Consider the following 24273-nt stretch of genomic DNA (forward strand, 5'->3'; position numbering starts at 1 on the left):
TTTACGAAGGAAATAGAAATGGAAGCTTTATTATTTGAAAAACCTCCACTCAGTTATATTTTTACATGAACTAACCTATCTAATAGACCAATAGCAACAATGCCAACGAAAAATTTGACACTTTAATTCTAACATGAACATGACGTTACAGAACAGCGTTTAGGTCTTGAACGCCCCATGTTGATGATGTTTCGTCGACGGAACCTTCTCTCGCTCTCTTGGTCACCACGGAAGTATTTTAATGGAGTACCAAATATGAACGACGCTACAAGGCTGAGGATTGTGAATACATGCAGAGTAGGAACTCCACATTTGTATAGAAATACGTACTATTTCTTTTTCTTTCTGTAGATGTTAGTAGACAATAGGATATTTTTTATTTTGTTTCGTAAATATGTGTTTTGGTGAGCTTCGACTGGCTAATAGCCAAGTTGTCCATTACATTCTCTATTAACTTTCAATCATTCAATTGATTAAAAAAAAATATAGAAAAATGGGCCAAATGAAAATTTATTTTAAATCCTGACGAATTTTTAATTTGGTCAGTTTGGAGTTCTTTGTCGGAGAAATTCTTAAATGTTAAATCATAACTTTTGCAACATTCTTGAATAGCATTTAAAAAAAATCTAAACAAGCCTTTGCTGCAAAAGATGGAGACTATTACACCAAATATTGAGATTCGTTCAGTCGTGGCCCAATGTTTGCGTACCCTTACAACATCTGCAGAAAACAAAGACGTTATTACCGCGCTTCAAACTTTGCAGTCTTACTTGGATGAAGGCTCAGACAGTAGAATCCCTTCAGTTCAGCGAGCAGAGTTCAGAAGGGTTCACTTCACTCGGACCCTCCGGTTCCTCGTCAGTAACATCCAGGCTGACTGGGTGCACAGTTTAAAAGCACAGCAACGCAAAGAGCTATGGGATGGTTTGTTCCTCAAAGGACCTGCAGACCAGACGCTGTTGGTGCTGATGGAAGGAATAGGAGAGCTAAGGTCTGTGGGATCAGATGAGAGACACCTATACATTACTGTTTATTTTTTAATTATTTTTTTAATACCCCCTTTTGCATTGCAGACCCAGCATAAATTTGGACCACTTGATCAGCATCACGGAAAGGTTTCTTCAGAATGGTGGACTTGCTGAATTGCTGTGGTCTTACTGTCTGGAGACAGGACCCTCTGATTCTCCTCAGCTCCGAGAGACATTGCAGGGTCGTATTGTGGGACTGCCAGACCTTTTGGCAAATAAGCTGCAGCTAAACAACAAACCCCTGTTTCTTCCTCAGCAATATTACCCACTACTTGCAACAGAGATTCTCTCTGCTCTGGAGAATGTTTGTCAAGCCCTTAGAAGTGAGGGAAGCTCTGTAACACTGTCCTAAATTTAGATTTATCATTTAATAGTCAAAAACCTCTGACCTGTTTGACAGATGGCACAGACTGCTCCCTGACATTTGTGGCTCAGGTGCTTGGAAAAGTGTGCGTGCAGGGTCAGAGTGGTGAGTTTTGGCATTCTGTAACTGTAATTTAATGTAGGTGCCATACTGTTGAATTGCTTGGGAGAATACACAAATGATAGACTTTTAGTACCGTAATTAATCACAGCATCCATACTGACTGATAGATGGTGTTTATTCATTTCTCTGCAGCTCTGGTGTTTAGTGAGATGGCCCCTCGATTGTCCATCCACACCCGCTCAGACATGGTGTGGCAGAGGGTCTGCTGGAAGCTGCTGCAGGACGTTCCACAGCGCTGCATGGAGAGCGTGCTCACAGGACTTGTGCAGTCTGTCAGCAGGTAGGACGGCGAGACGATTCACGTCTGAGTGTGGAGCAGTTTTCTTTATTCCTCCAGTGACAGATCTGTCTCCTTTCACAGGCCTGACATATTGGGCAGGATCATTGGGAATATAGTCTTAACCAATAAAAAGGCCCAGTTTGTAATTACACATAAACTTCTGTTGCTACAGTACAAATACGAGGTATGAGAATAATATTTATGATTATGTTAGGCCATCCAAAGATTGTACCAGTTGGATGCTTTTTCTTCCCAGACTCGAGTTTTGAGAGTACTCCTAGGTTACCTCGCAGCAGACCGAGAGCGAAGACCACTGCTTATCCAGGTCGGCAATTTTTCAATAGCTTTACGACAGCACATATAGAAATGATTTTGAACTGCGTTATGCTTCTCTGAGCTCAGGTCCTGCGGGCGGTGTCCCAGGCGTGGGCTAACCCCAGTGCAGTGAAGCATACTCCCATAGAGCAACAGCTGTATGTCAGCAAAGCCTTACTGCTGAGTGTAAATCTGCTGGATGACTCTGAACTCCATCAGCTACAGTCTGGTATAAATAAAGATAATCTCCCTCCAGTCAGTGACTAAAAAGAAAGAGTTTTGAATTATACCTGTTTTTTTGCTCAGACTTACTACAGTGTATGCTGGGGGGCATGCAGAGCCACTTGGACAGCAGTGTGGTCCGTATCAGACATATGGGCATGGTGGTGGGAGAGTGCCTGAGCTCTCGTATGGATATCAGTGAAACCAAACTCAAATTTGAGGTAGTCTTTATATAGCTTATAAGATTCAGTGTCTGAGTTTGTAATTTTTTATGTAGTGTGAACAAGATGTCGTATGTCTATGTAGTATGATCAAGATGATGAGACTCGAGAGCTGCTTTCTCTGATGACAGCCCATTCTGATGATGAATCAGACCCCGAGCCTGTAAGCAGGTAAATATTTTTACAATTTACAACTGTTGAATTAATATAAAAATACATGAGGTATCCCAGGAAGCATTGTATTGCAACTGGAGCGATACAAGCAACAGAGTAAATCAGTGACAAGAAATTACCAAAACAAAAGAGCCAATTAAAACCAAGCTGATCAAAAAAAGGAGTATTTTTGAACATACATCAGTGTATCACTGAATTTTCAGGCCAATGAATAACTTCCTTTCCACAGACAACCACCAGAGGGCGATCAGGATCTTCTCTTCTCCCTTTAAATCTTTCTGTCACACCCATCTTTTCATACAGTCTATGGACAAAACCTTTTAAAAGTTTGATGCTATTTTTCCCCATCTTCTGCAGATCTGAAAGTCCTAAGGTTACCAATGAAATCCCTCCTCCCGTTCCGAATAAATTGCCACAGAATAACTTGAGCCGTCAGCCAGACCCTGACCTGGACAGGTGAATCTACCCTCGTCTGTAAAATTTACACTTCCATTGAATTATGATTCACCTGATTTTGTGATTGTTGTGTAGTGATGATGAGCTCACTCCATACGATATGTCAGACGATCAGGAGATGAGTGCAGCCTCTCCACCTCGCTACCTCCGAGACTGTCTGGAAAGTACGGCTCAACAGGATTTATTTGGACCTCACCTTTTAAAAACACGCTTTTGCTGAAGCCATCGCTGATACGTTCTCATCTATCCATATAGCTTTAATTTCCTCTGAGGATCCGATGCGTGTGGAGCTCAGTTTAATAGCTGCTGAAGATTTGGTGAGGAAGAACGTCTTTGCAGCGCGGGAGGTATGGCAGCCACATTGTAAAATGAGATGTAGAGTTTTCCTTGATGAGGGCAACTCCTAATTTACTTATAACCCTTGATGATGTTTGTTTTCCAGATTAGTGTGGAACTCACCAAAGTCCTTCTTCACATGGAGAATAAATACAACCTAAATAACTTCCTAGTTCTCAGACAGGCAACAATGGTGGCACTGACTGTGATCGACTGTATCCCAGTATGAGCGCATCACTCTGCGTCTTTACTATCGGCATCATCACTTTACCATTCCCATCATTCCCTTTGCCTTTTCCCCACAGGTGACTCAGTATTTGACCACAGAGTTTTATTCTTTGAACTACAGCCTTCGCCAGCGGCTCGATATGTTGGAGGTGATGGTTCTTCCAGCACCTTTGCCCGACAGATGTCCTGGTTAAAGCGTAACCGCAATGTTGTTCTTGTTTGTGGCACATCAGGTGCTTGTTTTTGCAGCACGGGAGCTCTCGAGTCCAGTGAGTGAAAAGAGAGACCCGTCTGTGGGTGTTGCAGCTACAGGAAGCTCTGGTTTGAGTCCATACGTCAATGACAAACCTGTTGACTGGCGCCAAGAAGTAGAAAAGCGGATTCAAAGCAAGACAAGACGTCTCAGAAAGGTAGCTGCAGCAGATGGACATTTGTACTGGTCTTTTGTTTTTATTTGAGTGAAGCTGTTCAGTCATTTCTCATGTGTTTCAGGGTGTGACACAACCTGCGCCAGAGGCCACCCCAAACCGTTATGCTCCTGTGGCTGGACACTTCTTTTTCCCTTTGCTGAGGAACTATGACAGGTCTGTTCTCTACAGCTAAGCTCCACACAGCTGGCATTTTCTGCTTTTTTTTAACATTCTATACATCATGATTTACATACCTTTGTTTTAGGCCTCAGGTGACATTTGACCTGTTGGGCAGCGACCATTTGGTGCTGGGCAGGTTGATCCACACGTTGGGTGTCTTCATGCATCTGGCAGTCAATGCACCGGTAGTGTTCTCGTTCACTCTCCCATCTACACGTACTATATGTAAGGCAGTGTGGTCAGGGTCAGTACGAATTAAAGGTGTATTATTCTCTTTCAGGTGGCTACGCAGATGGGTCGGGCTTTACTGGACTTTGTATGGTCAGTCCGCTACCACGTTGACCAGTAAGTAAGACTGTAGCTGTAGCCTACATCCAAAATCAAGAATACAGGTTTTTGGGTAAATATAGTAGAACTAGATGAGGAACAAAGATTCAAAAAGATCTGAATAGGATCCGTTTGATTCTCCTGAGCTGTAACTGACGTGTGTCTGTTTTAGGACGGTGAGGAGAGGTGTCCTCTTTGCAGTTTGCTCCCTATTAATGAGCGTGAACAGCCAAAACCTGCTGGCGGACTTTGGCGATCAGCTGTTTGAGACTCGATCTTGGCTTGCTGGTAAGAGAAACAGGAATTGTTCCCAAAATAAACAAATCCGTTTTTAAATATCATAAGTCTGTTATTTATTACATGAATTACACAATCAGTCAGGGATGTCCATTCACACACAAGTACAGCTGCAGGGAGCATTTCGGGGAAGGATGTAAAACCAGGACGTCCTGTACCACACACACTCTACATGATGCCACTGACTCATCAGCAGTTGTGTATTTTTTTTTTGTCCGCCTGGAGCTAAATGTTGGTTCACACTAAATGATTGACAGGACGCCCGCTGACCCTGGGCAACAAAAACAGTTTCCTCCAACACAACGGGGTCAGTGGATCACGTGGGTTCACAGGCAATTTGAAGCTATTTGTTTTGTATTTAACTATACTGAGAGGTCTTGCTGATTGTTTTTATATTTAAATATGTACAGATGTGGCTGAAGCAGACCCTGATGGAGATTGTCGAGATCTGGCCGTTCAAAGTTTGGTGCTGCTGGATAAGAGTCTGAAGAAACAGTTACAGAATTAACCAGCGTTGAGCCTGAAGTAATAACAACACTGGCCTGAAACACTGAGACATAAAAAGTCCAAGTTGATGGAAATGAAATTTCAGAGGTCGAAAAATTATTTAGAATTGGGTTAGCCAGGGTGTACCAGAAGTGTTAACCCCTGCATGTCTTCTCACACCTCTCTTTCAGTGCAACAGATTTAGGGGAATGTGTACATAATGTATAACGCAGAAATGATTAATTTAGAGGATAATAGGATGCCCTTTTTGTCCACCAATAAAATGTGTTCCGAGGATATCCTTTTTCAGCCTCTTTCCTGTACGGGCACATCTCGTTGCTGTGCCTGTTTGTTTGCAAAGGACATCCTGTGAATATTCACCCTACGTGTGTATTCACAAATAATGAAAATGCTACTACTTCCTCTTGTGACTGTGTGTATCCTGGACGATACTCTTTAAGATATGCAGGCGTTTATTAAAATGCCCTTGACTCATGGCATGTTCAACATACACTTTATTCTGCACGTATTTTACTTCTTGTTCAATGGGAAATGCCCGAGGTCACATCAGGATATAACAAGTAAACAGTATTTCAGTCGATATTCATCGAGCTACAGTGACAATCCTTCAGATGAAATCCTTTAGAACTGCATTTTGCTTTTAAACCCAGATGGAAGTGGGTGAATTACAATACCTAAGACTGGAAGAAATGGCACCGTAAAGATTCAAACCTGCCAAAACTGTCTCAAATTATTTTCTGATTAGGGTGCCTGCAGTGTCTTTTATGGGGGGAGAGAGATGAACTCACTGCTGTCATTGCTCTGTCTCTGAAAGATGGGGTGTCATTGGAGCTTCTGCATGTTAATCGTTGGCAGAGCATTAACACGTTAAAGTGTTTTAATAAATGTTTGACAAAGCAGCAATTGTGACTGAGCTAAATGGTTGCATCACAAACTAAATGCACAAAACAACAAACTCAACCATAAAACAGTTTTACTTCATCCACTCACAAACTGAGGCAATAACTGCAAAAAAGATCCGTCCGATTCAGCTTGGTCAACACTGTTGACACAAACCTTCATTTTAATTGGACAATTTACACGACATTGAAATGCTATATGTAACCTAACAACGCTTAACAATGACCCAGAAGCAGCACAACACGCACGTTCGTAGTAAAGTTTCCATGAGCATCCTCCTTGTAAACTTGTAAAATAATAAGAAAAAGAATTTCGGTCTTACAGATATAACATTGAAATAATGGAAATGATTTTGAAACAAAGAAGAAGAAAAAACAACAACGAAGTAATCGAGTGATTTTTGAAATGATAATCGTTCTTTACAGTGACACTTTATCACAAACTGGACAAGCGTCGAACCCACTCGTTGGTTTCCGTAAATCCTGTCGCCTGTTCTCCGAGGTTGCCAGGGGCAACTGGAACGAGACGCTCTGGATGTTTAAACAAACATGGCGGACATAAGTTCTAGCGGTCTTCTTATTGCTCGCACACTCCAGTCAGTATTGTGACTGTATCTCTGTTATTCCGAGGTTAAACAGCGTTGCCGATCTTAACTCAAATAAAACGGTGAGTGAGGTTTGTCTCGGAATGATGTTATGAACGATCGGAATTGGTAGTCAATGAAAAGCTAACTTGGGCTAGCCCTTATAGCTTAGCACCTGATAGCATTTAAAGACAGTTTAGTCGTAGAAAATTACATTCACTCAAATGAATGGTGCCTAATAATAGAGACTGACAACTAATTCCTAAGTGTTAGTAAAGTGTTTGAGGTATAGTGGCGTTACACATATTCTTAAGTGGAAAATACTGGAAAATAATGCTGATGCTTTGCATTGCTGTTCAGATTAATGGACGTTTTCGAGTTAACTCGCCATTTAGGTCAAAACCGAAAACCGAAAAATAATCCAGCGTGTTTGGCACGATATTAATGGTGTGACTTTTTAATTCTTGTGAAGAGAGGAGAGCCGTCGACATGGCGGTGTATTTCGACCACCGTATCGAAGCCCCTGACAGTAGTGACGTGCCAACTCATTTGAGCTGGCACTCAGCTCTTCCTTTATTAGCTGTAGCCTCAACCAGCACCACCAGTGGAGGCAACGTGGACCTATACCTGCAGCAGGTAAACACCAAGCTCAGCAGCCACTGACACTGGGTGAAATGCCATGAGTTTAAATCCACCAGTATTCATTCAACACCGACATTATCATAAGTATTTAATACAAAATGTGCAAAATTCAAAAGTAAACATGTTTATCCTTGTTTATATGCAGGGAGAGTATGTTGAGAGTTGCCATGTAGAGCGTCCTCACCAACCCACAGCACTGCGTTGGCATCCTACAAAGGCACTGTTGGCAATAGGCTGGGAAAATGGAGACGTGGTGCTCCTGATTCACCCTTCTGGAGAGCAGACAGTCATTCCCAGTACACACACAGCCTGCATGCTACTGCTGGACTGGAGTAGTTCTGGCAGCCGTTTGGTAACTGGCGATCAGGTGGGTTGCAGTGGTGATTTCACAAACATACGCTGTATTATTGATTGATTGATTGATGTACATATGATCAGTGGAAATGAATGTGTTCCACTTTTTAATAGAAAAACTAAAAGGTTATTGTCAATGACAGAACGGCACACTAGCAGTATGGAAGGTGGATGCTAGAGGGAAACTTCAAGGAAATTACCTTGTGAAGCATGAATACAGCAACCCTCTTACTTGCTGCGTCTTCAGGCCATCCTCACCAGGAGAGTATGTATTTGGAATGCAGTTCGTTGTTTGAATATTGCCTAATCTCATCAGTAAGAAGATAATATTTAACTGTTGTTGTTGAATATTGTGTCTAATATTGGTATGAAATGTTTTAGTGATGTGGCAAGGTTAGCCCGGGCATCCATAAGTGGCGATGATAGTGCTCTTGATATGTTCAGCTGGAAAGGGGCACCTCTTAAGATGGGCCCACAAGAGGGACTTGCATTTTATGTCAGCACTGCAGATGGTAAGAGATAGTTGTTTCATAACGTGGATCACATCATTTATGATGATATTGTGTGACAGTTAAATGTACATCTAATTGTTATCCTGAATGTTATGCATAGGTGCAGTCCACTGTATCGATGAGCAGTGTAAAACCAGTGTGCTTGTAAGTGTGGATGGGGCAATAAAGAAGCTATTTTTCTTTGAGAAGAGAGAGGTGCTTGCTGTGATCACTGAGACTATGACGTTGTCACAATACACTCTTGGTTCTGAAGGTGGAGCTCAGGAGTACATGAAGGTATTAAATCCAGTTTTATTCAGATGGCTACTGTTTAATTTCTACAATCTCACACTGCCAGTAGAGCAAATTCTTCAGCAATAATATTAAGTAATAATTATAAGACTGTTAACCAAAATATCTGCCAAGCTCCAGGGTTATAATAATAATTTGTAGATGATACCTGTGATTATTGTCGGTAATATAATTGTTTTATATGTAAAAGTATATTAATGTACCATTGTTGATTTTAAATACAGTTATTGGAGAAATATTATATGATTCTGCTTTTTTTGTTATTTTATGACAGGTGAAATTGAGCAGCAAATCCGGGCAGAATGTCGATATTGTCTGGGCCGAGAATGGCCTTCTCATCACAGCGACTGGGGAACACTCGATCAGGTGAGTGTGCACAAATACTGACTATTTGTAAATGGATCTGATTTTCCTGTTCTAAATTTAGAAGTGTCTTTTGAATTGCTTTAGACTATGGGACCTGGAGCGGGAAGACAACTATGTTTTGTCTCTTGATGAGTCTCTGGGATTTGAAACAGGAGAGATGATCTACTGTGTTACTTACTGTGCAGCCAAAGGTAGCAACATTTTTAGTTTAGTGTCAATGTTTTTTAACTTCTAGGTGAATAATTAACTGCCTTAAAAATAATAGTGCTACAGGTTAATTTAGAATCAAATAAAGTCTCACTGTGTATAATATTGCTATAGAAATTTTGGCCGGGGGTACCAGCTGTGGGCGTATAGCAGTATGGAGGAGGGTGCAGCCAAACAGCAGTGCAGATGATGCCAAAGCCTTGTGGAAGCTACAGACACCCACTGAAATTGGCGGCAATGTGGTTCAGCTACAGGTACTACATGAATGAAGAATGTTGGCATATGAGCATGTACGGCGAATGCATCAGAAACAGTACGTGCTGGAAGAACTCATCTGCATGTTCTGTTTCAGTGGGGCTCTAGTCTGAATCTGCTGGCAGCCAATAATTCAAACACGGTGCTCATCCTGTGTGAGCATCTCATGTCAGCCCACTACAGTCAGCAGATGGCAGCAGTGCAGCTCACTCCAACGCAGCTCAGCGTCACTCAGTTCTCCACAGGAGCGCACCTTCCCCTGCTGTCGGACACACACATCAAGGGAGTGTGTGCAAGCAAGGTAAATTAATTGAGCTGGAACATGCCAGTTGTAAAAAAAACCAAAAAGACAGCTGTCTCACTGTTTGATCAAATTTAACAGGATTCGGTGACAGTCTGGAGTGGCAAGCAAGTCACTGTATATGAGCTGTCAGGAAGCACTTTTAATATTAAAGGTAAAACCCTGATGCTGATGTCTGATGGACCACACAACTTTCCTGAAGCTTTGCTTTCATTTAACTTTGTAAACATCCCATGTCGTACAACAGGGTCATTTCCTTGTGACTCCGTAACTGTAGCTGTGCATAGCGAGAACATCTATACCGTGGAACCAAACAGGGTCCAGATCCGTACACCACAGGTCTGTTTTTCTATGAAGAGCCTGTATTTTTCAGCATCAATACTCACATTGATGTTTCTGACTATATCTTTGGGTCAACTCTTTTGCGCAGGGCACTGTCAAGCAGCTGCTGGCCTTCTCCAAGGCAGAAGGAAATCCTGTACTTCTCAATGTGTGTCAGTCCTACCTTGTGGTAGGTACAGACACCGCACACATCTGTGTGTTTGACCTCTCCCGAAGGTCTGTTGATATTACAGCAACTACTTCTTGTTCTTTCGTCAGTGTATAATGTGTCATAATTTAATTCCTGTCGTATCTACAGAGATGCTAAAGCTCACTGCAGTGCAAAGAATATGGCTGAGCAGATTCCAAATTTGGGAGCGTTGAGCTCAGTCAAATGTAATTCCAATGGCAACCAAGTCAGCATCTTAATCTCTCAGGTGAATAAACAGCCTACAGCAGTCTTTCATTCTTGTTGCTGTTTCTTATCTTCCGTAATTTAAAGTATTATGTGTGAGTATCTCTGTTGGCAGCTGTGTATGTGAACTCTTCCTCTCAGGTTAATGGACGGCCTGATCAAAAGGTCTACTTTTATGACATTGAGATGGACTCTTTGACACACTTTGACTTCTTCTCTGGTAGACCATCTAGTGGTATCTCGCAGTCAGAAGAAAGCAAACGGTAAGTATCGCTGTATATCCGTTCTGTGTAGGAATGTCTCTTTTTTAGGTTGCACTTTGCTGTTTGTTTCAGGCAGCAGTTTGACAAGACAGATTACAGTAGTCGCTGCCCAGTGTCGCAATTCTGGGATGAGAACGAACCTCGACTTTTTGTTTGTGAAACAGTGCCAATCAGCTCTGAATCCTCATCAAATAGCTTCTTGGAAATGGTAAAGACTGCTCTTTAATGTTAACGTGGTCCTGTGCCGCTCGCAGTGAGAATGACGGTCACGTTTCTCCTCCTCAGACAGACGTATCAGTGGTGACGCTTTTCTGTACTCAAGAGCACGGGCTTCTCCTACAGGACTGCTTGCCTAAGCCCCCAGGCCTGCAGGCACTGCTCGCTGTGGATGTACCCCACTATTATTTCAGCTGCAAGGTGAGGAGAGAACACTGTCCTGGTTGTGCACTGTGTCTACTGTACACTGTGGTGTAGCTGGGGGGGGCTGTTTCAGATTGCAGAAGCCTAATCTTGATGTTTATCTTCAATATATCACTCTTCTTATCCATAACTCTGTTTGGTCTTACGTATGTATGCCAGCTATTATTTTGGAGGGGGGGGTTCTTTCAACCAGAAGTAAGTGTCTGTTGCAGTATTTAAAGCAAGCGTTGGTGTTCTTGATCCATGTTTGCTATAATTGTGCCTTGAGAAAATGTGTCAGTAGCGACATCCCTGAAATACATCTCTGTCGTCTCCCATCGCAGTTCACATTGTGGTTACGTGATCTTTTGATATATCCCCCCCTATTCTCCCCCATAATTTATCCTTTTGTATTGTTTTATTGTCATCTCAGCATCTCATCCCTTCATTTCTCACTCTAAACCAGAAGGATCTTGTCCTAATTGATATTCCCATCCTCAGCCTGGTGAAAGAGATGCGAGTTTACCGGACAAAACGGCATCAGCAGCTTCACCTCAGCCAGAGGTACTGAAGGGCTCCTCTGCCCAGTTCCCCCACATGGTGTCTAGGCGACCCCTAAGAGATTTTGTGGGCATGGAGAACTGTGAGAAGGCCACCCGTGACGCTATGCTCAACTTCAGCTTCTACCTCACCATTGGAGATATGGATGAAGCTTTTAAGTCCATTAAACTCATCAAGAGGTAAGACTTCACAAGGTTCGTACTAATAATGATGTGTAGCGTCTAGGTGGAACCCTGCATAGGAGCATGGCTCTGGTTGTTGCCTCATCCAAGTGCCCTAGACCCACGACCGGTTACAGTCCACAGGGATAGTATCATTGCTACAATGCTGATGATTGTCATGATGCCCATCAACACTTTTTTAGCTGTACACTGATGATATGAGACTGCTCATTCACCTTATATCTTTCATCACACACTGTGTATATGTAATAAACTCACCTAAGGTCTCTCAGGTGATCACAGGTAAAATCTGTCCTTTTATTCTGGCAATAGGAGAATTAAACCATTATTATTTTTGTTTCCAATACAGAACAAATCTCAGCCGTTTGTATATCCTACACTGTTGCTACATTTAGATCAGATTCAACAAACCTCTGTCACCATGACTTTTGTTTATGTTGGTACATGAAATAGAATTTTAAACACAGGACATGATTAAGTAGTTTTTGTGAGTGTGCCGAGGGAAGGAACTCTTCATTGTGTATATGTGACTGTTTCTGTTAATGTGTGGGTGTGTATTGAGGGATGTTCTTTTCTAAACACTCTGCGACACACACACACACACACACACACACACACACACACACACACACTCATACATGCACAAGTGCCTTTTTAATTATAGCCACTGATCTTTATGGGATTTTTGCTGCCTCCCATGAATTCTGCTGCTCCTGCACGTACAAACATTACCTAAATGGAAAAATAGTGCGTCTTTCCGGATATTACAAAGAATTTAATAGGTTTTATGACAGATTTACTAAGTTCCTCACTGATGTCTATTTTTACTGTGCCATTTGTTTTTTTAGCATTGTCTTTGATTCCCGTAAATCTGTGCTCACAGCAGTGTGCGTTGCGTTTCCTGCTGCAGTAACCTGTATCTGCTGGGATTGTTTCTACCATACGAGTCTATGAATGAAACAAAGATTCTCATACCTACAGTCCTGTATGAACTTTATTTTAGACCTTTTTCCTTTTCTTACTTTGTCTATGCTGTGTAAGCTGAACTTTAGGGGCATTCCATTCCCCTGGATCATGTTTCTCCACCTTTTGTTGGAGTAAACCTGTGGTAAATTCTGTTGGTTGGACATGATTCGGGAAGACAAAACGGATGTCTATATAAAGGTTTTACAGCTGATGATCTCAGAGTAAAAACCAAACTATGGGCTCAGAGACAGGATGTGATGAGGCACAGAGCTAGAGAAGAAGCAGGCGGAGGTACCTCAGTCTGTTGGGACTGGGTTGAGAAGCGGAGGGTTCTGGGTTCGATCCTAGGGCAGACAAAACATGGAAGGTGTTCTGGTAGTAGGAGAAGGCGCCTGAACACCTTCAGAGCACTGCTGAGGTACCAATGAGCAAGGTACCAAACCCAAAAATGCTCATAGAGGGCCCTGCGATGTACTGACGACCCATTGACCCTGCATTCGCCCATTGAGTAACCTCCCCGGGACCCCCAAAAGGGCCAAAGCGGTTAAGGAGAAGAGACGCTGACATCCAACTGTCAATTTTTGAATAGTAAATTCACTTAGCAGCTTAATAATGGAATTTTTGGCATTTGAGTCATCTTGACCCTTTCCTTTGTTCAGTAGAAAAAGTCATGCTATCCAGTCTATAATTCTCTCAAGCCAATGTTTTCAGGATGAAAGTACGTCTGTCTGCCAAAGGATTCTGTCAGATACAGCTTGGAATTCTATTCTGTTCAGGCTGCTCTGCTTCCTTTCATTTAAGCTATCCTTGACTTTTGGTGACATGCTGCAGGGTTATCTACCATACTATGCAAGCCTCCCTTTCAAACGTTCTATTTAGGTCCCTCTGCCACATTTCTCTTTATATGGATGCCAAACTCCTCCTTTCCTTCACGAAAAAAAGCACCTAGGGAAATGTTTAGGGTGAAGGAACAACTGTTGATGGATGTTCTAATCCTAATTGACCGTCATTTTTTTTCCTGTGTTCTGAACTGATGAATAACGAATGTTTGCAATCTCTTTATATTGCGTGCAATTAGATTTCCAGAAGAAAACTGTGATATACTAGTGGGGGTATTTCAAACGTAGGATGTAGAAGACAAAGTCTGTAGATGAGGGGGTGTCTGTGCATTCAGAAAAAAATACCGGGCAGGTTTAGTTTTGAAAGGTGTGGCGTTCTATACCAAAAATAGCGAAAACAAAACAACCACAGTGTTTGAATATTCACCAATAAATTTATTCAACTTATGCGATATATATTATTATTCTAATGTGTTTCTATGATTGACAATATAGCAGAAGACAAACTTGAACAGATATACCTGGAGGTGTTGTTTTTTTGTTTTCTTCATATGATATGTTCACAAAAATACTACCCTTAATACACTATTCTTTACACAACTGTATTGTATTAATTTAATAGTATACAGTATGTACCACAAGCAGGCAGAGTTTCTAATGGAAAGCATCATTTAAAAAATTAACTAATAAGTTGGTTAATTTATTGCAGAATTAACAGTAGAATGTTACCAAGTAATGTAACAAAGGCTGTTAAAACAATCCGAATCTAAATGCATCACTCAGCAGGCCATTTACCCATTTATTTCAGTACATCGAGGTGGGAAACAATGTGTGGCAAAAACCTACTGGCGGAGTGACAATATTCAATATTCTGATATGGGTGACCATAAATGTTACAGGTCAAATCAAAACCTTTGACTCTTTACCTCATTAACTTCGTCCCTCGCTCGGAACACACATATTCCGATACTAAAATATATTATAATTGTATTGAATTTGCAATTGTTGAAAGCATTACTTTCAAAATCTGCATTTTTTTTTAAATGATGCAGGTTGATATTTAATGAGTGCACATAAGAAAACAGGTCAAGTTCCAGCTTGATCTTTTCAGAAGAAGGGTGTGTCATGACAGCCTCTCTGTGTCAGTGAGTTATTAGCTCCCCATAGCTCACCTAAGCAGGAATAACATCACACAGTACTGAGTATGTGTAAGTTTCCAGTTGTGTACACAGTCTTTTATAAAATCTGTCACTTTCATTCAGCTTTTTAAATAAAGCAGTAAGTTAGTTCGGCTGCACAGAGCACCAGCAATGTCCTCCTCTCCCAAGAGCCACGTGGTTCCTGGCTGACCAGGTGTGGATTGTTGTCAGTGCTGTCAGATTGTTGTTGTCATTGTTGTCAGTGTTGTCAGTGTCAACTGCTGCTTCTTTGTGAGGCCTCAGCACGGCGACTCCACGTAGTCGTTGTCTAGACGAGGATGGAAGGGAGACGTCAAAGAACGACTGATGATGATCACTGGAGGTGCAAGGCAGTCATCGCGGCGATGCAAAATGTTCCAGATGAGCATGGCGGCAGCCATTGTGGCCAGTAGGCAAGCCGCTATGTCCAGGTAACAGGAATATGACAGTTGTGTATAAGGTCCAATTCTGTAGAAGGTCACCAGTCCGATCACCAGCACAAAACCTACACGGAAAAAAGAGGGGGAAATTTTGTTTTAGTGTTTTCTTCTATTACCTAATTTTTTTTGGACTTTCGAAGTATTGTTATTAAAATAGAAGAGCAAACCACAGATAATTGGCTCTTTTACAATGCAATGGATTGTTAAATATAAGGCAATTTGAAGTTTTTGAGTGAGACACCTCTGTGGCCTGTCAGAACCTGCTCTGTGTGTGGTCTTTGAATCCAGAATTCTGTTTCCTCCTAGGAAGAACTTCTGAGATTTCGAGATCAAAGCTGTGAATAGCATGAAAATACCAGCGCACGAGTATGTGCCGGTAAAGCCTTTGAGATTTCATATCCTGACTTCTTTGAGTCACAGTATTCGCATGCACGCAATGAACTTTGCGTGATAGCGTTTAAAGTTTTAAAAGCGCACGTTGTCACCCCCGACTTAACCAGTCTTATTTATTTTATCTTCTGTTTCTAAACACAGAGACCAACATAATCACTGGAAACATGATGCCGTTGCCGTGAGATCTGAAACAGTTGACTTCCTGCAGCGGTCAACAGTTGAATTTATATGTGGCTCGGTACCTCTGCAGAAGTAGCCCTATCTTTGCTTAATTTGAGGATGTGTGTGATCATGGCACGCTTACTATCAGGCTTGAGAGTTGCTCTTCAAGTTTCACCTGTCTGGCTCTATGTCTAAGAAAATGAATAATCTTCTGTCCAGCTTCCAGCTTGGGTGGGCTGTGTGAACCTCTTTTTGGCTCTGATTTATCAATCCAACTTCCTTCCCCGTCTTCCTCTTTCCATCCTTCCTTCCCACAGCTCCACACCCTGAACTTTGAGGTTAATATATTTGCTTGGACATTTGTCATAGCGACAATCTAAACAACCCTTCACTGAAGGTCGGGTCTTGGAAATTCATTCTCCATTATTTATTGTCCTTCCAGTAAAGAATTTCATAGGAACTATTTATTCTTAAAGGCTGCATGAGTAAACAGCCTGACTATCCGGTATGGGTGCGTCACCTTCATTACATCCCAGTTATTAGACTCTTGAGCCCACTGATTTCTGAAGGAAACTTTAAGCCCCAAAGATAAAATTCCTCAGAGTCAAGAGAACTAAAGAAAAGATTGCTGAGGACCTTTGTCCTTAGATGTGTTCATTCATAAAACAAACTTCATTCTTGCCTCCAGGGGTCAAAGGGCCAATATTGTGCCGTCAGCTTGGTCTCTGCCAACACTGCTGCGATATCATTGAATGGACCTGGATGTTGTTATTCCACAGTCTGGTTATAATAACTGAGCAATTTTGGCACATTTCAAAATGAAAACATGAGTGTGATTGTAAAATAGCTTCATTCATCCAGACCTGAAGCCCATTCACCAGCTCTGTGGTGAATTCAGGAGTGATGAAAGATAAATCATTAAATACCTGCATAGATTAATCACAAGGACTTCAAAATGTCTGTTTTTGGTATTGAGAATCCCCTTACTGACTTTTTTGGATTCTTCGGGTTCCGTCCAGCACCCCTAAATGACCACTAATATACCAAACTGCACCTCATCTCACCGTGATGTGGTTTAAAGACCTGGTGAAAGCTGAAATTGTTGTTTTGCTTTTAGAAATCTCCCTTCCATTAAAACTGTAAAGGTTGGATCGAGACCTTGTTTTCCATTTGACTTGGAACCCGTACATCAGTTCTGTCTTTGTTGAGTTATCTAGAAGGATATTCTGTTTTTGGTTGGGAACATCCTATAACCAAGATATGTGTCACCATGTCATTACTCATGTGCTGTGACTATATATGGTAAAAATAACTCAATATTTATAGAAGTCAGGAAATCAGTCTGCTTTTTTTAATAGTTACTGCTGATTGATAGGAGGATAATTAAATTTCATATAGTTGTTGTTTGAAATGATCTTAGTCCTAGAATTGTATTGGTTTAGGACCTGCAATGATGCCTCCTTCCTGTTTAAATGCGTGCCAGAGACGCTAACGATAAAGCCAGGATTCTTTATTAGCCGCTGGTCTTTTTGTAAACACAGACATAAAAGTCCGGCTGGCTTATCTATACAAAGACAATTCCCACCCTGCTGTTGTATTTACCACGGGACATTTCTTTATCAAAACATGCAACGCACACACACACACGAACCTGCATGCACATTATCCCTCCTGCCAGTGCACGCACAAACACACAGTCGCTGCTCAAGCTGTCTTTACTGTCCATGCCCCCTCCCCTCTTTTTCCTCCTCCAGCTCGCGGGTTTGCATAACAGGTAGTCACAGACGTTTCCTCGTCCTGAACAGGGATATCCTGGCGCCCGACAGTCGCTCTCTCACTCGCTGCAGTTCTTGCCCATGGATTCTGTACTAGGGCTAAATTTAGATGCGGAGCAGACCCTTCATGCTGCTCTGCCACAATGATACCAACTGGCCGAGTACGGTAACCACTGCCGGCAACACACTTCCTCAGTAGGGGCATTGGGACAGGACATCCCAGCCAGCTCTCTCTGTGGTTTATGGGCCCGACGCTCGTTTTCTTGTTTATGCATCTCCACTATCAATCTCTTAGCTTGAATATTTTTTTGTATTGCTATTGCATTTAATGAGATAAAGAAATGGTCTTTTTGTTTTTCAATACCATCAGTTAATTTGCTTTGTTTTTATTTACTCTGGCTTTTCTTTTTTCAGTTTTTGTCCTTCCTCCTGTGCTTTGCTTTGTCGGTCTGATTGTCTTTGGTTCATGTTGTCTTGTTGTTCTTGTTCATGCCGTCATTGCAAAAGAATACAGTTATAGAAGTGTTTGTACTCACTGGCAAGCTGGAAGAGTGCAGCGATGGCCTCCTCCCACCACTGCGATTCCTGTGTGATGAAGGGCAGTTCAATCAGACCCAGGAGGAAGATCAGCTGGCCAGCAGTCAGGGCTACTGTGGCCATCAGATTGCATGACCGCATCATGTCAAACTGCACTTGAGGGGTCAGAAGATAAAAAAAAAGGTCATTTCTCTGCACTCTAAATGCATAAATTGAAGATTCTTGGAAAGTTATCTTGATTAAAGACAAAGATTTGGATCGTTCTGCCTGTCACGAAACCACGTCTGATATCTAGCAGTAGTTATTTTGCTCATTAAAGACACAAGAACATCAGAATTTCACCATTCACGATCTTGAAGGAAACATTTTCAATCAAGTCAATGGGAAAACACCACTTCAAGGAAATGCGATAAGAGCTGAGCTCAATGCATGCAAACAAGTCTCGGCTGTCCCCCTGGAAAAGTACATATGCCACGGATTTAAATGAAATAAATAATTCCGAGGCTACCGCGGTGATATAACCCAGATGCACGTTTGTTAATCATCTGTTGCAGAGACTCTGCAGAAACGCCTCTGCCTCAGTGGTTGTTGTCATTCTGAGCTATAACATCTCAAATATTACGTTACATAGACACGTGCAAGCCTGGTACTGTTTGGAGAAAAAAGCCAAACGAATGTGCATGTGTTGCATGACACTTACATTTAACGGTGCTGCGGGATTCTTGGTAGCCTGCATCATCGGAGCCCCATCCCAGCCTATCACAGTGCTTCGGAGTCCCCTGTCCTGTTCTTCCAGGCTGCAGATCATCACGCTCGCGCTCGCCACCGGTGGGGCACGTCTTCCACAGTCCCACACTTCGCTTTCTTCCATCCTCCAGGGCTTGCAGGACCCAGCTGGGGGTAAATGCTGCTACATTGTTCAGGACTAGGGACAGCAGGGCCACTGCCACTGCCGCAACCACTAGCCTCTTCACAGCCATGCGACGCCTAACTCTCACCACCTCTCCTCCTCCCTCGAGACCCTCCTCCAAGCTCCGCACCACCTGCGGGTCCTGCCTGCTCCCTTCGCTGTCCTCTGGGGTAGGAGCACCAGCGGTGCTCTGGACCCCTTGGCTTCTCTCCTCCTCCTCCAGCTGTTAGCGAGCGTTGTCCCACCACCACTGAAGTGGACAAGAATGTTGTCGTTAGGCCTAACTAAAGAACATCTCCATTCATCCTCATTCAGTAGTTGGTTGTCATTGCAGAAGATCCTCAGCCCTCTTCCTCAGACAGCACCGCAGGTATGCACAGATTGATCCAAGTGAGACCGGGGTCCATTCCACTGCCTCTGACTGGTTGCAGCTTGACTCTTGGTTCTTGATTTTTTTTTTTTCCTTATTTATTTTTTCTTCTTTTTCCTGCTTCAGCGTGTTGCGTTTTGCACTGTTGTGACTTATTGCCGTCCTTCTGCTCTCTCCGTGCAAACGCAAGTTTTCTCCTTCCCTTTGTCTTATCTCTTGAGCCACTTTACAATTCCAATGTACCCGAGTGCTCAACTGGTATTTTTTCCTCTCTCACTATTTCCAAATCCTTGAGGTCACAGTTGAAACTTCGGGGAGTCGTTGCTCAAAGTTTGAGACACGATCTCAATGGTGCTGAGCTATAAACAGATAGAGCCCTCCCTCTTGTTCACTTTAATTATGCGTGTGTGTGTGTCTGTGCGCGAGCGCCAGGGTGTTTGTGTGAGAAAACGTCCTACAGACCCCCTTGTAGACGTCACAATTGTGTACTCTTTTGTCTGGAGCCCGTGGGGCGTTCGCTAAAGTCGTCTCTCTCGTGTGCAACAAACACATGGGCCACTGCACTCAGCCAGCAACAGGATGTGTTTCCTGAGAGGAAAAGAGGATGGGAAGAGGGGCCAAATGTAGCCCTCTTCCTTCTCTTGTCTTTCCTTTTTAGGCTGTCTAGATGTTGCCGCTGTGTGCAGAAATGTCTGTTGTTGATTTTTTTTTTTTTTTGCTGCATTTTAAAGTATTTAAGTTTTAGGCTTGGTTTTTCTGTGACCATATTGAGGCAGATATTGGATACCCTCAGGTTTTTTTCTTCCACTTGGCCTCCCTGACCCCATTTTTAGCAGGGCCCCTAAAGATTTGGGGTATTTCCTGTTGCCTAACTTTAATAAATGGTCCACATCTGTATCAGCTAAAGCAAAGAGGAGGGGGTGGCTGCACAAATAGAGACCAGATGGCTGTGGAATTTGGTATTTTGAATTGAGGCTGAAGAAACAGAGGTTAGAAGGGATGATTTATATGAAGGAAAAGTAATAATTGTGCATATTACTTCCTGCTTTGAGGTTTTACTGCAGACATACTTCAATGTAAAATGTGCAAAGAATAAACCCAAACTGACAATAATATGCAGATGTGTCTACATATATAAATACCATCCAACACTGGGCGACATTCCTGTTCTCTCCTCTCTGTAGTAAGGCAGTATGGGAAAACATGGCACGGATGTGTGTGAAAACTCACCGGCTGGATGTTGCACGTGTTTGCCTTGGGAATATGGGAAATGCCAGGGCAGCAAGAGCTCTAAAGCAAGCGGAGGCTGATCCAGAGCCGGAGGCCCGAGTAGCCATGCTGGCCATTCAGCTCGGCATGCTGGTAAGATGCACAATCAGGCAGTGGTTTATCTTCTCTTTGATACATTTAAAGGAATTCATAAATGCAGTTGGAGACTATTATTCCTCTGACAACACAGGTTTAAAGTCAATGATACGACATACCGAGGCCATCCATTCTTCCTTTACTATTTCTAAAAAATGAAGAAAAAAAAAAGCGATGCAATGACAATAAAACTCCCTTTGAATCTCTCTCAACATAACAGCATTTAAGCATTTGCTTTCCCTTTATGCCTCCTGTCCTATAATAGGAAGATGCAGAAAGGTTGTATAAGAGCTGCCGACGCTTTGACCTGCTGAACAGTTTCTACCAGGCCTCCGGACAGTGGCAGCAGGCTTTGGAAACAGCAGAGACCCTGGATCGGATTCATCTGCGCACCACCTACTACAGTTATGCCAGATATCTGGAGTCCATGGGTGACAAGACCAGTGCGCTCACATTGTAAGATATGATAATATCTTTGTAAAATGTCGCGTCTCAGTCATGAATGGGCAAAAGTTTTGATGGTGTCAACACTCCTCTTTTTCAGTTATGAGAAGTCAGAGACTCACAGAGTTGAAGTGCCCAGAATGCTTCAAGATGACACGGCGTCTCTAGAGGCCTATGTGAAGGAGAAAAATGACAAGTGTGTCTCTTCTGAGAGTACATCATTTGTCTGGGGGGGTACACCCGATGTTCACAGACTCAAGCTTAAACATCTCTCTCTACATCTTCCCAGGAACATCTACAAGTGGTGGGCCCAGTACCTTGAGAGCCAGTCAGACATGGATTCAGCGCTGCACTTCTACAACCTTGCAGAGGATTACTTCTCCCTGGTTCGAGTCTACTGCTACATGGAAGACATCCAGAAGGTGACTGAGTGTTACGGCTGAAATGATAGCAGCATTCGCATTTGGACCCCAATTCTATACAGTGTTGCATGAATAATCATTTCGTTCAAAATGCTGCGTTTAATATTGGTAAAGCTGATGCGCTTTTGTGAATTAAGGCATCTGAAATAGCCAGTGACACAGGGGACAGGGCAGCTTCATACCATCTGGCCAGGTACTACGAGGGCCATGATGACATCAAACAGGCTGTCCACTTCTACACTCGAGCTCAGGCTTATAACAATGCCATTCGGCTTTGTAAGGTGACCAGGAAAAAAATCCAATGAATCATTCAGGATCACACAGGAAATCTTTTTATATCCTGACATCTTGATGTGTGTATGCAGGAGAATGGTCTGGATGACCAGCTGATGAACCTGGCTCTGCTCAGTAACCCCGAGGACATGATGGAGGCCGCCTGTTACTATGAGGAGAAAGGGACCAACATGGACCGAGCTGTTGCTCTCTACCACAAGGTGATTGAACGTGCTTTTGTACTTTTACACCGATTCCACAAGAGGGCAGTGTTTACCCATGTGCTCAAAATTGAATGCCTCTAATTAATGTGTTCTGAGTGTGTGTTTCGTTCTTCTTATTTTCTTCCATAGGCTGGTTATGTCTCCAAGGCTTTAGAGTTGGCATTTTCTACACAACAGTTCTCAGCACTTCAGCTGATCGCAGAGGATCTGGATGAAAACTCGGACCCAGCTCTCCTCGCTCGCTGCTCTGACTTCTTCATCACACATTCCCAGTATGACAAGGCTGTTGATTTACTGGTAGCGGCCAGAAAGGTGCCTGTTTGTCCTACGTCCTCTTCGTTACACAAAAACCTAGGTTCACGTGTGCTTACTTATGTGTCCTTTTCATTTGGCGAACGCAGTACCATCAAGCCGTGGAGTTGTGCATTTCTCAGAGCTTGACCATCACGGAGGAGCTGGCAGAGAAACTAACTGGAACTGACTCAAAAGATTTGCCGGACGAGACTCGAAAGGAGCTGCTGCAGCGCATAGCCGAGTGCTGCATGCGTCAGGGCAATTATCACCTGGCAACGAAGAAATACACACAGGCCGGCAACAAGCTGAAGGTAGCACCGCGAAATGTCAGGGTCGGATTTCCCCTCGCGCGTCAGTCTGACGTCACCCAGGGTTTGTCTGAAACAAGCTGAAATGGTTGCGTGTTGTTTCTTTTGTACAGGCAATGAGCGCACTCCTCAAGTCTGGAGACACAGAGAAAATAGTCTTCTTTGCCAATGTTTCTCGTCAGAGGGAGCTCTTCATCATGGCAGCCAACTACCTGCAGTCTCTGGACTGGAGGAAAAATCCCGAGATCTTAAAGACCATCATTGCTTTTTACACCAAAGGCAGAGCGGCAGAGCTGCTGGCTGGCTTCTATGAAGTTTGCGCTCAGGTATTTATATTCTAGTATTCCATAAAGATTTCAGGCTGCAGATTTTAGCTTAAGTTACCATGGCAGGCAGAGCAGAATTAGCATGAGGTTTTGTAGATTATTTTCGATGTTTTGGGGTGGAGGAGTTGACATACAACTGCCCTTGCCTTCCTTTTTTTATTAGGTGGAGATCGATGATTTCCAGAACTACGAGAAGGCCCTTCACGCTTTGACTGAGGCTCATAAATGCATCTTAAAATCAAAGGACTCTTCAGCAGGTAAACACGAAGCAAGACTAGCTGACCTGCAGCATAAGATCAACCTCATCAAGAAGTTTGTCCAGGCGCGCGGGTATGAACACAAAACTGTTTTGCTCTCATCATAAATGACAGTTATGACATGAAACAGGAGGGTCAGTGTTGCATTTGAATCGTTTGTCCTTTTACCTGCAGCTTGTATGCTCAGGATTCTTCTGAGGCAGTCAGGCTGTGTGAGGCCCTGCTGGAGGAACCAAACCTGGACCCTGCTGTCAGGATTGGAGATGTATTTGGCTTTCTGGTGGATCACTACTGTCAGCAGGGCAATTTCAATATGGTGACTCTTCTTCCATTTGTTTGTTTGCTAAAATCCCACTTCTTTGTGAACCCAATGTCTAAATAGTGACCTCGGGCTCGGTCTAATCTCCCTTTTCCTACAGGCCTCGCGTAAGCTGGAGGAACTGCAGAAACACGTGTCATCACAGAAAGTGCGGTACTACGTCAGCCCGGTCAGCCTGAAGGCCCTGGAAAAAGAGACGGGCTTAACGTTCAATCACACTGACCACAACCCTGAGGTGCAGGATGAGGATGAAGTGGAGGAAGACTTAGATTAAATGACTCTCACTCCTGTTAAAAATGTATATTAATATTTCTCAGTGGAAGTGCTCCTATTGGGTCTATGTTTTATTATCACTCGACCTGTGCTTGATTATAAGGGCAAATAAATTGACCAATGGACTGATATTACATTTTTCTTTCTACAGAATGGGAGCAGTGACTCCTCTTTGTCG

At 42.9% G+C, this 24273-nt stretch overlaps 3 protein-coding genes across 4 annotated transcripts; 2 read left to right on the forward strand and 1 right to left on the reverse strand.

Moving 5' to 3' along the window:
* The first annotated feature begins 216 nt into the window (after window positions 1–216).
* telo2 (TEL2, telomere maintenance 2, homolog (S. cerevisiae)) lies at window positions 217–5744 on the forward strand. 2 transcript variants are annotated; one of them, XM_029848748.1, is made up of 20 exons: window positions 217–991; window positions 1074–1351; window positions 1429–1497; window positions 1648–1795; window positions 1877–1979; window positions 2052–2120; window positions 2198–2339; window positions 2417–2553; window positions 2639–2724; window positions 3085–3183; window positions 3259–3347; window positions 3439–3530; window positions 3626–3742; window positions 3825–3896; window positions 3981–4157; window positions 4240–4331; window positions 4423–4522; window positions 4618–4682; window positions 4837–4952; window positions 5219–5365. In XM_029848748.1, the coding sequence occupies exons 1-20, from the start codon at window positions 651–653 to the stop codon at window positions 5359–5361; spliced, it is 2535 nt and encodes an 844-aa protein (XP_029704608.1). In that variant the 5' UTR covers window positions 217–650; the 3' UTR covers window positions 5362–5365. The 2 variants fall into 2 exon arrangements, with proteins under 2 accessions (XP_029704608.1, XP_003961486.2); XM_003961437.3 differs by lacking the exon at window positions 5219–5365 and adding an exon at window positions 5372–5744 and having other exon boundaries at window positions 220–991.
* Window positions 5745–6901: 1157 nt separating this feature from the next.
* Window positions 6902–24224, forward strand: ift140 (intraflagellar transport 140 homolog (Chlamydomonas)). Its single transcript, XM_011603556.2, has 30 exons — window positions 6902–7034; window positions 7424–7587; window positions 7739–7960; window positions 8091–8212; window positions 8329–8459; window positions 8560–8735; window positions 9025–9116; window positions 9201–9307; window positions 9438–9577; window positions 9676–9879; window positions 9961–10033; window positions 10127–10218; window positions 10310–10437; window positions 10520–10637; window positions 10757–10878; window positions 10951–11086; window positions 11164–11295; window positions 11779–12017; window positions 20775–20952; window positions 21221–21411; window positions 21500–21595; window positions 21689–21821; window positions 21959–22102; window positions 22187–22315; window positions 22448–22630; window positions 22720–22923; window positions 23034–23246; window positions 23410–23576; window positions 23678–23819; window positions 23923–24224. Exons 2-30 carry the CDS (start codon window positions 7441–7443, stop codon window positions 24094–24096), a joined length of 4335 nt encoding a protein of 1444 aa, XP_011601858.2. The 5' UTR covers window positions 6902–7034; window positions 7424–7440; the 3' UTR covers window positions 24097–24224.
* tmem204 (transmembrane protein 204) lies at window positions 14240–20069 on the reverse strand. Its single transcript, XM_003961300.3, has 3 exons — window positions 19011–20069; window positions 18310–18465; window positions 14240–15508 (listed from the first exon to the last, which is right to left on the reverse strand). The coding sequence occupies exons 1-3, from the start codon at window positions 19288–19290 to the stop codon at window positions 15264–15266; spliced, it is 681 nt and encodes a 226-aa protein (XP_003961349.1). The 5' UTR covers window positions 19291–20069; the 3' UTR covers window positions 14240–15263.
* Window positions 24225–24273: the final 49 nt, after the last annotated feature.

Source organism: Takifugu rubripes, chromosome 1 (assembly GCF_901000725.2).
Source record: "Takifugu rubripes chromosome 1, fTakRub1.2, whole genome shotgun sequence".
Taxonomy (NCBI): Eukaryota; Metazoa; Chordata; class Actinopteri; order Tetraodontiformes; family Tetraodontidae; genus Takifugu; species Takifugu rubripes.